Source organism: Caenorhabditis briggsae, assembly GCF_000004555.2.
Source record: "Caenorhabditis briggsae complete genome, chrX, whole genome shotgun sequence".
In the NCBI taxonomy this organism is placed as follows: Eukaryota; Metazoa; Nematoda; class Chromadorea; order Rhabditida; family Rhabditidae; genus Caenorhabditis; species Caenorhabditis briggsae.
The window spans coordinates 14403634-14420729 of NC_013491.2; the positions used below are offsets into that span (position 1 = coordinate 14403634).

Sequence of the window (17096 nt, forward strand, 5' to 3'; positions counted from 1 at the left end):
GCCTCCCGCCCGCTTACGCATACGTCAAAACCTCTCCTCCCGAATTGGAAGTTGCGGGACCCGATTCGTGTTTTGGATGGTTGTGGTGGTGGACGACGACGTTGTATTTGTCAAGCGCTAAGTGTTTTCTGGAAAATTAGAAGAGGATGAGTCAAGAGACGCTGCTTTTTTGGAGTATGGAGCCGTTCCTTCTAGACCGGAAATTTGGAGGGTGGTGCTGAAAACTTATTGAACGGTCTAGATTCAAAATTTTTTTCATAGTTTGTAGGTTATCCAGCAGGTAGACATTCTTCCTGTGAAGTTTACGTTAATTTCCGGGGATATGCCGTTTTGGAAAAAAAACACTGCAACTGAGCTTTGACGCTCTATTTTTTTAATGTTCCGATTTTGAAAATGTGATTTGTGTTTTTCAAAGTATCTAGCATTTAACTTTGTACAGAACAGTTTGAGAGTTGTTCTCTATAATTATTGTATCCCTAACTCCAGTCACATTTGTATAGTGCACGTATTTTTGGATATATCCCAGTTGAGTGTTATTGAGTCACACAGTTCAGCCTGATCGTTCACCTTAGCCCCAGACACTCGAATTGAATCTCATGACACCGATTACAAAAACAATATATCTCTATTAATTTGTGGCCGGAGACAGAATCTTCAAATTTCTTTTGTTTACTTTACAATATTTTTGACACTCACTTGAGTTATATTTACTTTTTTATCTGTGTGTGAGATGTGTTCCAGAATCTTTGGGATTTATTTTGTATTTTTTTGGATGGAAGTGTCTGAATATTTATCTTTGTAGACATTCGATTTATAAACTGAGATATTTTGGAAAAAAAAATTTCGGAGAGCCTATAAGAGCGACTGATTTAACCAATTAACCTTAAGAGATCCCATCTCCCATCAAGTCTGCAAGCGTAAAGCTCGCCTAAAACCTTTTTAGATTAATATGCACAAGTTTTGTTTTCCTTTCTAGCTATTATTTTCTGATAGGGCAGAACCACTCAAACTTCACGGTTTTTGTTTTTATGATCTTATTACCTTCTTCATAATTCGTTGAGATTCGGGTATTTTTATTAGCGTTTTTATTCTTGTTTTTTTTCCAAGAATGGAAGATTTACGACGAATTGAGGAAGGTTCGGAACCCGCCGTCATCCAATCCACTCAAGAATATGTACCGTAAGACACGCCTCTCGTTTTTTGTTCGCTTCTTGAGTCTACAGTAGTTTCAACACTTGATCACTCGATCGCTAAGAGCTGAACGTGTTATTAAGTTTCTGTTTGAAAAAGCTCAGAAAGTTCATTTTCCATTCTCTCTTCTTCCAACAAATGCCTCAATTTTGTTTCAATGGTAAATTACAGTTTTCAAATTTTCAGACTGACTTGAAAATGTATTTTGTCAGAAATCGGTAAACGTGCAGTTTCTAAAGTTTTGTGATTTCATAAAAAAACTTTTTGTATTTGATTTAAAAAAATTTTGATTTTGATCATTTTCAAAAGTCTGGATCTCGGTTATGAAGATTGCAATCACCTTGAAAACTTTGGAGGGTGTAAAACAGACCTTGATTGAAAAGTTTGCATTCGTGGAATTTTTCGAAAATTCCTAGTTTTTCAGCTATTTGCCGATTTCTGGAAGACATCTTTTTTTGACCCTTTTTGTACTGGAAATGTTTAAAAAGCAGGTGTCCTTCAGAAATCGGCGATTAACTGGAAAACTGGGAATTTTCAAAATGTCTGTAGCTGCAAAGTTTTCAATCTAGGTCTGTTTTACACCCTCCAACGTTTTCAAACTGATCGAAAGTCGAATTAGCCGAAAATCAACTGAAAAAAAGTTTTTGTATAACTTATTGACCGGCACTGTATGTAGTAGATAGAAGAAGAAAAACCTACCGTAGATGCATTACTCCTGTTATTGCTAAGATCTTGAGCTCGTTTCTCTATAACTCATTATCATATCCTCACTTTTATTCTGTTCTTCGAACCTTCAACTTCTTACCTGGAATCTGATGAATCTAAGTGTGACGGCACAATTCCTCTAGACAAGAATAATCAAGGCGCTCACCACAAATTTGCACATCCTTAGAGGTCATCCCCACATGACTCCTTGTCGTCCCTCTTTTTGTGAGCCCATTTTTTCCTCCAATCCACTTGGTCTCCATCGTCCGCCCTCCCATTCTTCTCCGCGTTTTTCTTGGAGCTTCACTTCTATTTTGCCAAATGGACCCTCTAAGACAATTGAGAAACGTTTCGGAGAGGACAGAGGACAAGCCAATCTGCAGTCATTCCGTTTTCGCTTTTTTTTTAAATTTGTGTGCGTATACCTATTTTGTTTAATTTTTCGGGGCTCTTTATTACAGTCGTGGGAGATGAATAAGGTTTACAAGACACTGCGATTTTTCAGTGCCAATTTTCAATAAACTTGATTTTAATACAAACTCCTTTCTCAGGGTTAGCTCGTTAAATCCTTCGATTTTTTTTGTTTTTCTTTGCTAATAAAATACTGCTATCATTTGTTTATTCGATTAGGTGACAGATTTGAAGCTGGCATTTCTAGAAACTTTAAAAACAAAATGCTGCGTTTTGCCTTTTCCTACATTTCGACTCCAGATGTTCTAGAAATTCCATGATTCTTCTTCTTTTTTCCTCGAATCGTTCTTCTTTCTCGATTCTTTTAATTCAATCGTTTCAGCCGGATTGTCTGTCAACGACACGTCCAGCTTGGTACTAAACCCCCACGACTATAACCACGGTAAGCTTTAAAAATATGTTGTAGTTTACGAAACTGCATTTTTCAAATATTCCAAAAATTAGGTGAAGGACTTCTCTCAAATACAAATCAAAATGTTGGACGTTGGAACGATCATAATCGGAAATATCACACGGGCGAGAAAATTTGGAGAGAAGTGAGTTCATATAGTACCAAAAAGAGAAAAAACATTAGACAACTCAGGAAATTCGAAGAAACCCAGCCTTGAAAAGCTCAAAACTCAAAGTTTCGAGTGCCGCTGAAACTTGTGAATTTTGAATTATTGACCAGTTTTTCTTGGTGCTAAAAGCAAAACTAATTTACTTGAAAACACCAAAAATGTATTGCACTTGTCATACAACCATCACTCATTTCTCTTTTAGGCTGAAGGGGTTTTTAGTAACCAAATCACAAGTTTTTTTTTTGAGAAAAAAGAAACGAACGTCAATTGGTACTACGCGACTTTTACTCTCGTTTTCTTTCTCCTTTAAATTGAAATCTCATCTTTCAACACCCCCTTTCCGTTTTGCATAAAATTCAATTTTAGGGAAGGGAGGTCCCATCGGGGAATAATGATGACGTTGGTCAGAAAAAACGGCTCAAAACGTGAATCACAAAAAATACAGTGTTGTTTTCCAGACATCGTCTTTTTTTCTACAGTAACCAATTGATTCTCGATCTTTTGTTTTCTTCTTTTCATTTTTTTCCCGACCAATCAACTTGTCCGCGTCTTTTCGATGAGATTGGGGCTAATCACGAGAAACAAGAAACAAATTATAGACAAATTGAAAAATTGCACCCATGTTGAAAAACACCAAATCATCAGTTTTCAGTCAGACATCGACATTTTTGTTTATTGATCCAAAATGGGTTCAAAAATGATTCTCAAAGACTCATTGTTTTCTTGGCAATTACTAAAACCGACCTTTGCTTGTTTCTTGAAAACAAAAGAAGTACTTTTTGAACTTAGCTCAAAGACCTAACGTCATATCTTCCCCCGACCTAACATTGTCTGTTTTCCATTTACCTACTCTAATTTACATGAAAGGAACCAAATCCGAAATCTCAAGTTCATTGAGCATTTTCCTTTCTTCTTTTTTTTGTTGAAAGAAAATTGGTCCAGTAGCTGCAAGTGATTCTCCTTCCTGAATTATTCATGATTGACGACGGATTCCCGTTTCAGAATGGAGCTGCAAGGTTGATTTTGTTAATTATAAAATTGGCTACGTGTTTTTGGTTTAATATTCAGGTTTTTGAGGTCTTCAGTTTCTTAAGGGCAGAATGGGGAAGTAGGAGATTCAGAGGACATTTCAAGAATATTAGTTAGTTCATTTTACTAAATGATATTTTGAAAAACAGATTCCAGATTGAAAATCATTTAATTCAAGATTTCGCAAACTTGGAGCCTGTCCGGGCTTTTTCAATTTTCGAAGGTCCAGGCCCGGTAAACGATAGCATTAATACAAACATGATTTAGAAGCAATTGAAGAAAGTTAAATAGAATAATGTACAGTACCGGTTAATGAGACAAAAACGTGTTTTCCAGTTGATTTTGACCATTTTCAAGGGTCTGCAGCTCGGTTGTCAAGTTTTTGATCGCTTTTAAAATGTTGGATAGTGTAAAACATATTTAAATTGAAAACTTTGGATTCGCAAAGTTTTTATGAAATTCCTAGCTTTTCAGTTTTTTTCTGACTTCTGAAAAACATCCCTTTTTGATCTGTTTTTGTACTAGAAAGGCGTTTTTCCGAAATCGGAAAATGGTCAAACATCAACAGAACAATACGTTTTTGTATTTTATTGACCGGTCGGTACTGAAGTTTTACAAAAAACAAAAAATATAATTTTGAACAATTGTCAACTGAAAAAATGAGAAATAGTTTTATAATACAGGAATTTTTGATACCGAGAGTCGGTCCGGGTAGGACCTTGAAAGTTTGTTCAAACACTCATTTTACAAATCTTCTAAAAAGTTATTTTCTTTCTATACCGTAAGCTTTGCCTCTAATTCAATCACAACAGCTTCTGTCTTCCGCTTTTAACAAATTTCCGTTTTGATGAACTATCATCTGGTTGCCCTTCCTTCTCATTCCCATAGTTCAAAACGTTTATTTTTTCCGTTCTATCACATATTTTTAAAAAACAAAACTTAAGAAAACTAGGAACTCCAACGAAAGGAAGTACTCATCACGAGGTTTCCTCATGCCGTCTGAGGGTCCATTCAATTTATAAAGACATCAGTAACCAACCTGGAAGTACACCTTTTAGAGGTCCGGAAAACAATGAACAAAAGTTTGTCGGCGGCCGAGGAAGTTTTGTTTTGTTGTGTTTGACGTAGATGCCGTTTTGTCAAAGACCACAATTTCAGTAATTCTAGGTTCCAGAACAGCCTAAATATTCTGATCTTGTTATCCTTAAATAAACGCTGTTTGGAATATTTTAAATATGAACCTAGAACCTAGTAAAAGTGTGGGAAATAGAAGAGAAGCAAAAAAAATTCGTTTACTTTATTTTATTCTCTGCTCAAAGAAGATATTTATCTGAGAGAGAAATAGCTGCCGAGTTTGAAAATTTGTTAGAATTTGAATTCGAGAAGCTTGCTTTTATTTTTCTTCCTCTTCTTTTTTCACACTCCAATTTATTTTAATTTTCGATTCTTTTAAGTAAGTTCGGAAATACATCGTGCCTATCTATTCTCCTATATTTAAACAGTAGTAGTGGTATCTGAACTAATAGAATTCAGTTCTGCGATGTGATTTGCATAGTTTTTTCATAGTTTGATTGCGTCACAAGTGGTGTGGCAGCTAGCGACAGATTGAGCTTATTTTGATGTTGCTTTTTTTCCGAAAAGGTTGGGCTCTGAGTAAGATAATTAGCGTCGTTTTTTGATGTTCTTAAACCCGGAATGAAAGTTGATCGGTTAAAATAGTATTCATTTACTCGATCTTCCGAAATCTCGTTGCTTAAGAAATATACTGTGTCAAAATGCCATTTCATTTGGGGACCCACAGGTAATTAATAAAAATTAATTTATTCATAAAAGTTCAGAAATTGAAATTGCCAAAACGAGAAATAGATAATTTAACAAATAATTATAATAAAATTGAATTTTTTTAGAATGTTTAAGTTTAATTGATGCAATTCTAGTTGTTATAATCATACTTGGAAAACCAGAGCCTGGCCCGGTAAAAATAGTTTCTTAACGATATTTTTTTCATTGGAACTTTTTTTAAGCAGAAATTCTGTTTAAAGACTTTTATTTACTTCAAAATGTTTTGAAAATATAAGAAAAAACTACTGGGAACGCGGCCCAAAACTGGCCGGACCTGTCCGAGAAAAAGTTTTGGAAAAGAATCGTCCGCGCTGTCCAGTAAATTCAAAATCCCAAACTGCCTTCCAATCGAATAATTATCGTTGGTTACAATATTATCGATCTCTTTTCCACTAAAATGTTCCTTTAAAACTTTCAAAAACGTTCTTTAAATCCCGACAATCCCAAAAACTCTTTGAATTCATTTTGTCCCCATCGTTCCAGTTCTTTTCTCCCGTCCAAAATGAGCGGCAAAAAAACATTTCTCCCATTCTTCTTTCTCACAATACGTATATCAATTATGAATGATGGTCTGATTTTGAGTATTCACGAGAGAAAAACGTGAATCATATTTTGCAATTCCTCACGTACATATTACCACCACCGCACTCAAATAAACAGATGGATCTGAAATATACAAATACAAGCAGAGACGTCCCGGAAACATATCCTCTCTTCTCATGATGATGAGCTCATCCCGTAGTTTTTTTCTCATCGCGATGAGTTGGGAGGAGAAGGAGGAGCAGGAAAAACAAGACATAATTTTGTCTGATTTTGTTTTTGCTTTCCAATTGATGATGAAAATGATGCTGGTGGCGGCTGTGGTAGCTAGAGCAGCCTTAAAAATGAAAATCGCTTAAAGTTCGAAGACACATTGTCACCATAATCATCATCATCATCATCTTCATCATCATCATCATCATCATCATCAGATGAAGCCAAACGAGAGAAAAGAACGCCGTGACTGGAATGGAACAAAAATGTTTATTTTTAATTAATTATTACCAAGAAGACTGAAAGAAGAAGTTTGAAAATCATAATTTGAAAATCACACTTTTTCAATTTATAACTGTGAAGGAAATATAAATTATTTCAGTTTATAAAAAAACTCAGCATCGTTCTTTGGTGTCTCCAACCAACTAATAGCATTTACTCAAGTTCTAACTGAACATTTTTCACTTCGCCAAAAAAAAACTTCTCCAAAAACACTCCAGCACCACGCCATTAGATGATGTTAGAAAAACAAGGATTTAGCATTTCCATGAGCAAATATCATATAAAAACAATACTCTTCTTATGATTAGTGTTTTCGTATCAATATCCAAAAGATCTCTGATAAAAAGAATCACTGATGTTGTATTGGTTTTTTAAAAAAATTCGAGAATAGTCTTATTATTCCATCATTTTTGTTTTGGTTATTTTCATAACCTTTTTACTGAGCTTTGCTTTCAAAAAATGACGAGCATTGCCTGATTCTGAAACCTGCAATTTATTTTCCCCGCTTTCGAAGAATTGGCAGTAGCAAAAAATAGGAAGGTCTGCTCTTCTACTCACACCGGTTGAGAAAAAAACTATAAATAGAAACGAAATCCTTGTTTTTTTCAAGACATCAGGGCCGCGAGCGGGGGAGATAATCCAGTTTGTGGACCGACTCCAAAGAGTTCAATTTTTTCGTATTTTCTATTATTGACTACAGGCATGGCATCTAATCTGTCTGTTTGTCAGTACTGGTTCATTTGAAAGGGCAGAGTAAACAAGTCCAATCTCTCTCAGCTATTTTTCTATTTTTCAACTTTTCAGTTCCGCCCATTTTCAATCCATCAAAGTGTATTCATTAACATGTTAACACTCTCTTTTCATTCTGCAGACTAGAGGTTAAAATGCTCATTCCAGACTGTCAACAAAGAGATTATACTTGAAAAATTGGCCCCAGGATTCCTACGAAAGTTGAAATGTATTTTGAGAATAGTGGTAGCAAATCCAAGAATATCTTCGTTTTTTAACGCGAATTCTGTAAGAAATAGATAATTCTCGGATCACCTGCCAATTGTAATGATCGATTACAGAAATATTATAAAACAATTTTCTGGTATTCGTTTTGGTCCGGAAATGATATAAACAAAATTTAAGGTTCCTGAAATTCACGTGAAGTTGAAAAATATCTCTCAATATTTTTTTTCGAGTTTAGATGTCAGGATATCCTACTCTTTTCATCTCTTGATCAATTTGACCTCAGGGTGCTCCCCAATCATTGCCTCTTATCAGATATATTTCTTAGAATGTGTTCTGACTTATCTTCTGGATTCCATCACGTCTTCCTGATTTCACCTTGATAATTTTCTCTTATTCAAATTTCCTGACCTTCATTTCTTTTTATTTCATGGTTGCAGCCCACTCAGTTCTAGTTGAATAGTCACACAGAACACACAAAGTGATCATGGAAACATTATCATCCGAGGATTTAACTAATCACACTAAAATTATGAATTCTCTCAAAAAAAATTGGATAGATCTCATAAATCATCAAACACCAAACTTTTCCCCCCGGAAAATGACTTCCAAAAGAGCGTTTTGCAGCTCACTTCAGCATTTTTCCTGAAATTTCATTTGTTGATCGGTTAGATAGATAACCAATTTTTTTGCAGAAAGACGAAAATTTAAAGTCACATTTTTCTACAGTGACATTTTTTATGTGAAGTTAAATCGTTCAACATAAAAACAAGAGTCAAAAGGCTCAAGTAAAGTGCCCTATAAATTCCATTGATGAATGAGAGAAATGGGTTAAGATGGTTGCAAAATGATGCTCTCTGATCAGAGCGTCTCATAGTTGATGGAAACGATTAAACGGGTGGTAGTAGTAATCCAGTTGTTTGCAGATTCGTACTGAAAAGGTTTGAAAATTGGAAATGGGAGGAGTCAAATTAAAAATAATCTCTATAGACTATTGACCTCAGGAATAAATTATTGGAAAACAAAACTTTATAATCCGATTTCAGAACAGTTCGAAGTTCTGGAGTGCGTTAAAGTGACAACGGTCCAGCTAATGGGTATTCCCCTATTTCCTAACATCTTTTAAGATAGACTTGAAATAGGAGATCGTGAGACCCCCCCCCCCCCCCACCCGCAAATACTTGCAACATCTTAATCCACGCTCACACACCACGTCACTACATATCCTCTTTCTGTGTCTCTTTGCATTCCATATACACACACACTCACACCTTTTTTACTCGAATGCTACCAACTTCCTCAACATATACGGCTAATCTAATCCTCGTAAAGAAATCGTCATAATTCATTTTATGACTCTGTAATCGGTCCCTCCTCCCACTTTCTTTTGCCCCACCCCTTCCGCGTTTTAGGTGAGAAAAAACATGATTTCAACAGATCACGATATCATACGGAAATTTAAAAATTCTTGCTAACAGTTAATTAATTGATGTGTTGTGTCTACTGCGTTTTTTCTTCTCCATTCCAACCTATCCGCTTTCCTCACTATTCCGTTCGGATGCGTCCGAGCGTAACAAATTCCAGTCCGTCCGTCCACACACATCTTTTGACAAAATATCCTAGAATGACTCGAATTCTGTCTCCTGACTCGTGCCTTTCTTTTCCATACGAGCTATTTTTTGCTTCGTCTTTTCTATGAGCCTCCTCCAGAAATTGGACACCAGAAAAACTGGAAAAACGAGAAAGAGAGAAAATTATCTTCTTCATTTCTGAAAACTTGAACCATTGCCTCTTTGTGTCTGTTTGTTCTCCTGTTCGGGGTACTCATTTTCAAATGATATTTGGACATTTGTAGATTTACATAAATTTTACATTTGCATTCAGTTCTACTTAGATACGTGTTCGGATTACGGTAGTGGCTTATTGTTTTCAATCATACCGCGTCATCATAGTTTTTAGACACAATCAGGGAACAGGAAATATATAGTAATGTATTCTGAGGTAGTCATCGTAATCAGAAGAAAGCTACAAATTTTGAGTGGGTAGCGACCAGTATTGTAGGGTGTATATAAACCAAAACGAAAAGTTCATGGATCTCTATTTTCTCTTGATTTTTGTTCAACAAGAAATTAGCATAAACATTGGTATTGACCGGGGTAATCTTCTTTTTCGGTCTTTACTGAACAAACTGTTGCTGATTTTTACTTTTTGGAACATATCGGATAAAAACGTCATTTATGGGATCATCAGCGCCCTCGCGATTTTGATCCGTCTAATAAAGAAACCATAGTTTTATTTTTTCTTTTGTCATGCTCATTTCTAAATTAGTTTTTGTTCGGCTCTATTTTTGATTTATTCAAGATCCAAGCTCACGCCGGTGCATCCGCTTTTTTGGTTTTTGTTTTCCCCGGTTTTTTTATTCGCCGAGTTGCTTCATTATTTCCTCGCTTCTCATTTTCTTCCCTGTCAAACAAATATTGGTATTATTGCTCATCGCTTCTTCTTCTCACTTCTCATTTTTTTCCGAAACTTAGTCTTTAGTTTCAAGACTTGTTTGTATCATTTTGGTCTATCTGTTCTTGGGTCTCGGAAGACTGGTCCAAAATGAAGAGAAAAAGAATAGCAAAACAAGTAGCAAGAATAAAGGGGGGGGGGGAATGGTCACGGGAAGGAAAAAATGAGGTGTAGAGAGAGGGTAAAACAAAAAGAAGAAAACGAAATATCTCACTAGGTTAAATTATTTTAGTGCTGCTTTCCTTTTCCCCTCGTATGCTACGGAACGCAGTAAGCCAATCCTTGTTTTGTTTCCAGTTAATTCTCAGGAGAATTTCAAATTTAACGGAAAGGTTGCTTTCGGAAGTAACGTCTTCAAATTGTTTCCTACTACTCTTGATTATCCTCTGGTCCATCCAATGTTGCGCGAAAATGTTTCCCACACACTAGAAAGAATTGTTTGAGTCGTCATTGTTGGAAGTGAGCTCAAACATCTGATCGAATGAGCCGCTACTTGTAAGATATCACGTCTCGCACTTCTCAATTAATCTCCAGACTATTTTGACTCATTTTGAAATTTTATTGAAAATTCTTTTTTCAAAAACTTATTTTTTCAAATCTCCGGGGATAATTATCAGTTCGAAATTCATTGATCATTGGAATTTGTGATTTCTGATATTCCATGTTCTTACCTTTTCCCAAATTGTATTTATCCTATCATTCTCGATCACTCCTTCTGATCCAGCTAACTCAATTTTGATCCTTTTTTCCAGTTTTCGGCTAGTCACGTATGACAGCCCACTCAATTTGAACATTTTCCTGGGACTTATAAATTATTCAAAATTTTTTCTCAATAAAATGTTTCAAACAATTAAAAATTCCTTGAAAAATGTCAAGCTATTTCTAGTTACAGTAGCAGCTGGAGATGGCCAGTCGCATTGGTGGCTGATAAATGATAATAGTCATGTATTTTTCTAGGATTTTTCAGCTGTACCTAATATTTTGAACATAACATTTTTCTCTGAACAAGCAGAAATATTTAGGCTCGTTCTCATGTTTTGAGCTTTTGAACTATTCTCGAACTAGTTCTATTTTTTGGTTTCTATAATTTTAATCTCTAATTTCTCTCTCAAGTTATTACCATTCAGTAGTTTTATAAGTAATGAATCATACAAATCCGCCAAGTGTTTTCTCGCCACCGCATGCTTTAATCTGGTGGTTTAGGATCTTCTTCTCCCTCGCTTTTTCTAGAATTGCTATACCAAATTTCAACCTTCAAGATAAGCGAGCTGTTTTTGTTATACACAAAAATATCCTTTTGTTCAAAATTCAGGGGTTTGTTCGAATTCTCGGTAAAACCTGGGAGAGTTCTTTTCACCTGATTTCTAGAAATACCAAGATGATTTTAATTGTTTTTGGATCATTTTTTTCCAGTTGGGTTCTATGTAAGAAAATCAAAAGGGAGAAGAAAACATAACACTAACGAATTCAGTCGTTTCATCTCATTTTCTTTTCTTCACACCCTTATTGGAACAAAAACCTAGTCATGCAAGTGATAGAACGCTTTTGATGATCAATTTTTATTGTTTTTCATTCTTCCATAAGAATATCTTAGATGCTCATCAATCAAATCTCTCGGAACAATTGGTTTTTTGTTAGGTTGGTGATTAAACCCAATCTTTCATCACACAACGTTATTTTTTTAAATATTATACTGTAATTTTTCACGTCATTTCCAGCTGAAATAGAGTAATCAAAAACGATTTCCTCGATCAAAACAATCCATTTTTTATAGAATACAATGATTCACACTGTTTTTGAACATCACAGAACTAACATTAAGTATTTTTATTCACCTGCAGTATTTTTTTGTGCATATTGCTCAGCCTAACCCAACGTACAATAATAGGGATAAACCAAACAATCACATTATTTGTCATAAATTTTCGTGACTGCTTGGAACGGTTATGTAGCAAGAAAAAAAAACAAGTCTAGAACCATTTTTCTTGAATTTTTAATGAATATCTGTCGAGTCGCGTTCATCATTTAAAAACACATGGTCATCTTACTCTATTAGAAAAGTTGGATTCCACAATTTCTGCAAGTGTCCAGTGTAGCCTAATTGATTCACCCGACTCACAATTAGGCTCCACTTCCGAGCCTGGCACCGACATAGTTTTTAAAAAAGAATGTGGGAGATTCCTGAAAGGCGGTACGGATCAAACCTCCTTCAATTTTTATTTTTATTCTTTTTTTCTGAAGCATGTGGTCGGAAATCGGGCTCATGAATTTTTTGAAATAAGAATGTCTGGGGGTACCTCGAAAACTGCACTTTGGATTCTCGGAAAAAAAAAGTTTTCCTATTTCGTGCATTTTCAAAAAAAACTACCGTAGTCTCCAACACTCAACACAACTCAATTAGATCTCACTTTCAGCCAGTTGTTCTGAATCAAAAACAATATTTTTCGAATTTAATTTTCTTCTGTTTCCAAGTATTCCAGATGTGGAACTAATTGAGTTTCCGATTTTCCTGAGCAATCTCATAAGTGTTTTAGTATGATTACAGTATACCTAGACTGAAACTTAAAAGGCAAATGTCTAGACATGTGTCAGCCAGTAATTGTCACCCGCTCACTTTGTTTTAGTTTCTGACTAGTAAAAGTTCGCAGAGAAATGAGTATTTGAGAAAGTTCTGGAATCAGAACGAACGACTAGAACGAACGACTCACCTATTTTTGGTTCTTGAGATTTTAGAATTTTTAGTGAGCCATAAAAAGAAATGTCAAGTCGATTCATTTCACATTTCGAAAATTCCCAAAATAAGGACCACTTTTAAGATCATAAAACGTTGTAGCTGCTCAAAGTGCTTTCCTTGGGTATACTGTAGTACTAAAAGCCAATTTTGAGCTAAATTGTTTTGGTTTATTGTCTTGTTATTGCACTTTCCTTTTGAAAAGCAGAGAAAAGACGAACTACTCATTCTGTGTTTTATTCTCTTTTTTACATCCGGAATATTCTTCTTCTAGTAAACAAATTTAGTTTTCTTGCAGATTTCATTCTTCCTAGATAATCCTTTGTCTAATTTTTTGAATGAAAACTGGAAAAATTTCACTACCTGAAGGAATTTAATCTCCGCTTTTTTTTTCATATCACGTCATTTTCCCTTTTTTCCAGAATGCAGAATAGTACGGACTGCTTGAACCTCAACTCGGAGTTATGGCTCTATCGAGAAGATATGTCAACAAGGGTGAGTTAAACTAGATGTTTCGACCTTTCCAAAATTTTTACAACCTTTTCAAAATGATAAAATGATTTGAAAAATGATGTGATAAGTAGATAGAACATATTTGATCTGTTTTTCTGTTTTCAGTGGTATATAATGTTGATATTTGCTTTCCTCTATCTTATCATCATTGCTGCTGGAATCATTGGAAACACTTGTGTCATTCTGGCAATTACCAGAAATAAGTGAGTGTTGAAAAAAATAGGGATCAAAAGAATTTTCAAAATTTTAGAGCACTTCAAACAGTTCCAAATCTCTTCATCCTATCTTTATCCTGCTCTGATATTGTGGTGTGCTGCACATCTGCAACAATTACTCCAATTACGGCTTTCAAGAAGGAATGGATTTTTGGAGAAGTTCTTTGTCGTGTGGCTCCTTTCATTGCAGTATGTAAATTGAATAAAAACAAGGTTGACGTTCTAAACTTCCAGGGAATCAGTTTGTGTTACTCAACATTCACTCTCACTGCTATTTCCATTGATAGATATATCCTAATCCGATTCCCAATGAGAAAACCAATTTCTCACTATCAGGCTCTTGGGGTCATCGCTGTAAGAAATCATAAATGTACCGCAACTCTATTTTCCAACGTGTTTCCTATTCAGCTCATTTGCGCGTTTGCTGCCACTATCACATCCCCGATTATGTTCAAGCAACGTCTTGGAGAATTCGAGAACTTTTGCGGGCTCTACTGCACGGAAAACTGGGGAGCCAACGAGAGCCAGCGCAAAATCTATGGAGCCGCGCTGATGTTTTTGCAACTCGTTATTCCGCTCACCATCATCATCATTTCCTACACGGCGATTTCGCTGAAAATCGGACAAAGCATGATTCTGAAAGGCGCCAAGAAGCAGAAGACAGACAATTGGGAGATCGAATTAAGTGACCAACAAAGGATGGCGGTGAAGAGAAGACAAAGAACTAATCGGATGCTCATCGGTATGGTTGTCGCTTTTGCTTGCAGGTAATGAGATGAATAAGAGGATGAAAAAGTGTGCATTATTGTTTTTTTTTAGTTGGATTTGGTCTGTGACGTTCAATATCCTCAGAGACTATGAGTATCTCCCTGACCTCATCAAGAACCAAGAGTACATCTTTGGAATCGCCACTCATTGTATTGCAATGACATCAACGGTAGGTAGAGGAAATAATAATATTATTAAGGAGTCAGAATATATTATGTTTCTGCGCTAACTCTATTTTTCCAGGTCTGGAACCCACTTCTCTACGCTGTCCTCAATCTTCAACTCCGTGCCGCCTTTATCGACTTGATGCCTCAATGGCTCCGTCGTCGGCTGAATCTTGATGGGGATAACAGCTCACCACTTCTCACCCATCCTACCATGACTATCACAAATAAGTACGGATCTACGGCTACACAGGTAACAGCCCGGTTCGACAATACATTGTGCACGTGCCTCACGAAAAACCTTTTCCACACAGTTATGGACATTTTTTCAAACATATAGCACTTGTCGTGATTTTTCGACCTCTTTCTATCCATGTCTATCTCCTACACACATTTCTTTGAAAACATTGATAATCACCATTTCGCTATAAGAACTTTGGCATGATTCGAAAGAGTTTTTGAAATATTTGGGTCTCAAAATTTTAGTAGAACATGTGTATTTTTAGCGCACAGTTTGAATATACATATACCTGTGAGCTTGTTGTTTTTGAAATTGGAAAAAAGTAGGGCCTGCGACTTTGAATTTATTGAACAGAACTATGTGGACACACTGGCTGACAAAAGAGACACGCATGAAACACAGATGGTACATCTCGAGGAATATTTGCAGATGATAATGATGATGATGGATGTGCATGATGTTTGTTGATCGGGGTTTTACCTGAGAGAAAAAACGTTCAAATTATTATTATGAGTATTTGACTTTGTGGTGGTAGTGTGGTTCATTGAAAAAAGCCACGTGGTTTTGCACATTTGTTTTTGAAAGCTTCTCAACGCTTTTTCACTGGTACATACAGTAACAGTTAATAAAATATACAAAAACGTAAATTTCAGTTGATTTTCGGCCATTTTGGCTATTTTCAGGAGTGTGAAACTCTACCTCCATGTTTCCGATTGCTTTGAAAATTTTTTAGGGGACCTAGATTGAAAACTGTGCATTCGTAGAATTATTCGTAAGTTCTTAGTTTTTGAGCTATTTGCCGATTTATGAAAGACACCCGTTTTTGGTCCGTATTTGTACTGAAAACGCGAAAAATGTGTGTCTTTCAAAAATCGTTCAATAGCTGAAAAAACTAGGAATCTACAAAAAATTCTGTAAATGCCAAGTTTTTATCTAGGTCTGTTCTGCACCCTACGAAGTTTTCAAAGTGATCGGAAACTTGAAAGCCGAGCTCCAAACTCCTGGAAATTATCAGAATGGCGAAAAATCAACTGAAAGATACCTTTTTGTATATCTTATTGACAGGTACTGTATTTTTCGATTAGTTTCCACTTACGTGAAGTGTTAATTGCGTGGAATAGAAGCTTTTTGAGACATCTTTGTATAAATCATGAGACTTTTCTCTTTGAACCAACTTGACCCCTTTGGAACCTAAAGATTCTGATTCCCGATTGAAGTATATACCAATTACTGCGCAATTGTAGCACGAATATGAATCTCCTCCTTCTGTATACCATTTAGATGGTATCCCTGTGTCTCCCTCCCTCTAGACGTATTTTCCAATGATGCTAGTAGATTTTGAATGTAGTGATGATTCGATTTGAAATACATATTTGTGGACTCTTGAAACGGAAGATTGTAGATGTTCCCCCAATTAATTAAATTTTTTATTCTTTTGAGGTGGAGTCCACAAGTTTATTGGCATAGATGGGAGTGGCGCAGACAAAAAAGAAGGTGATTTTTCAAAGTGACTGGTTGAAATCAATCAGGGATTGGGATCTTTATGGGCGTAGGAAAAATTGAGTAAAAGAAAAAGGGTAAGGATACTGAACTGGAAAAATAAGAGAAATAAAAAAAAAGAAAGTGAACACTTCTATCGATGTAAATTCATTGTGACTTCTTTTTCTATCTTTTTTCACTCTTTCACACTTTCACACTCCCACAAAAAGTTCTTTTTTCACTCTTTTTTTCAGTTTCAGTATTCTTCTACCCTTAATTATTTTAGATATCAAAATTAAATTAAGAAATTTAGGCAATCAAAGCAACATACATTAATACCGCAGCCAACGGACAACCATACGTGTCAACAAGTTTAATGGGTAAAGTTCAACAGGAGCCATCAAGTTTTATATTGTGAGTCTCAGTTTATTCTGAAATTTTTGAGTTCATTCTTTTGTTTTTCAGTAATGGTTCAGCACGTAAAAAGTCTGCAATGATGCGTATTTTGGTGCAAAAAAGAAATTCTGAAGAGGAGGAGCAACTAATCACAAAAGAATCACCATCACCGCCAGAAATCCAAATGGACACTTTATGTGCGGCTCCAATAATCCCTCGTCGAAAAAGTGCCCAGCCAAGGTCCACAAATGAAAAAGTTGTGCTACCGCGGAAGGCTTCTTTTTAAAT

The 17096-nt window shown here is 35.7% G+C and overlaps 4 protein-coding genes across 4 annotated transcripts; 1 reads left to right on the forward strand and 3 right to left on the reverse strand.

Annotated features, from left to right (window-relative positions):
- Nucleotides 1–707: 707 nt before the first annotated feature.
- On the reverse strand, nt 708–806 carry CBG27886 (the record flags this gene model as incomplete). The annotated part of the gene is made up of 1 exon (XM_045240117.1): nt 708–806. The coding sequence occupies one exon, from the start codon at nt 804–806 to the stop codon at nt 708–710; it is 99 nt and encodes a 32-aa protein (XP_045097884.1).
- A 1806-nt stretch (nt 807–2612) lies between these two features.
- CBG27887 lies at nt 2613–3446 on the reverse strand (the record flags this gene model as incomplete). Its single annotated transcript, XM_045240118.1, has 2 exons — nt 2613–2724; nt 3277–3446. 2 exons carry the CDS (start codon nt 3444–3446, stop codon nt 2613–2615), a joined length of 282 nt encoding a protein of 93 aa, XP_045097885.1.
- A 7073-nt stretch (nt 3447–10519) lies between these two features.
- CBG27888 lies at nt 10520–11095 on the reverse strand (the record flags this gene model as incomplete). Its single annotated transcript, XM_045240119.1, has 2 exons — nt 10520–10726; nt 10973–11095. 2 exons carry the CDS (start codon nt 11093–11095, stop codon nt 10520–10522), a joined length of 330 nt encoding a protein of 109 aa, XP_045097886.1.
- A 2360-nt stretch (nt 11096–13455) lies between these two features.
- On the forward strand, nt 13456–17094 carry Cbr-npr-4 (the record flags this gene model as incomplete). The annotated part of the gene is made up of 8 exons (XM_045240120.1): nt 13456–13527; nt 13651–13748; nt 13796–14114; nt 14169–14527; nt 14580–14697; nt 14772–14945; nt 16726–16826; nt 16878–17094. 8 exons carry the CDS (start codon nt 13456–13458, stop codon nt 17092–17094), a joined length of 1458 nt encoding a protein of 485 aa, XP_045091474.1.
- Between the last annotated feature and the right edge of the window lie 2 nt (nt 17095–17096).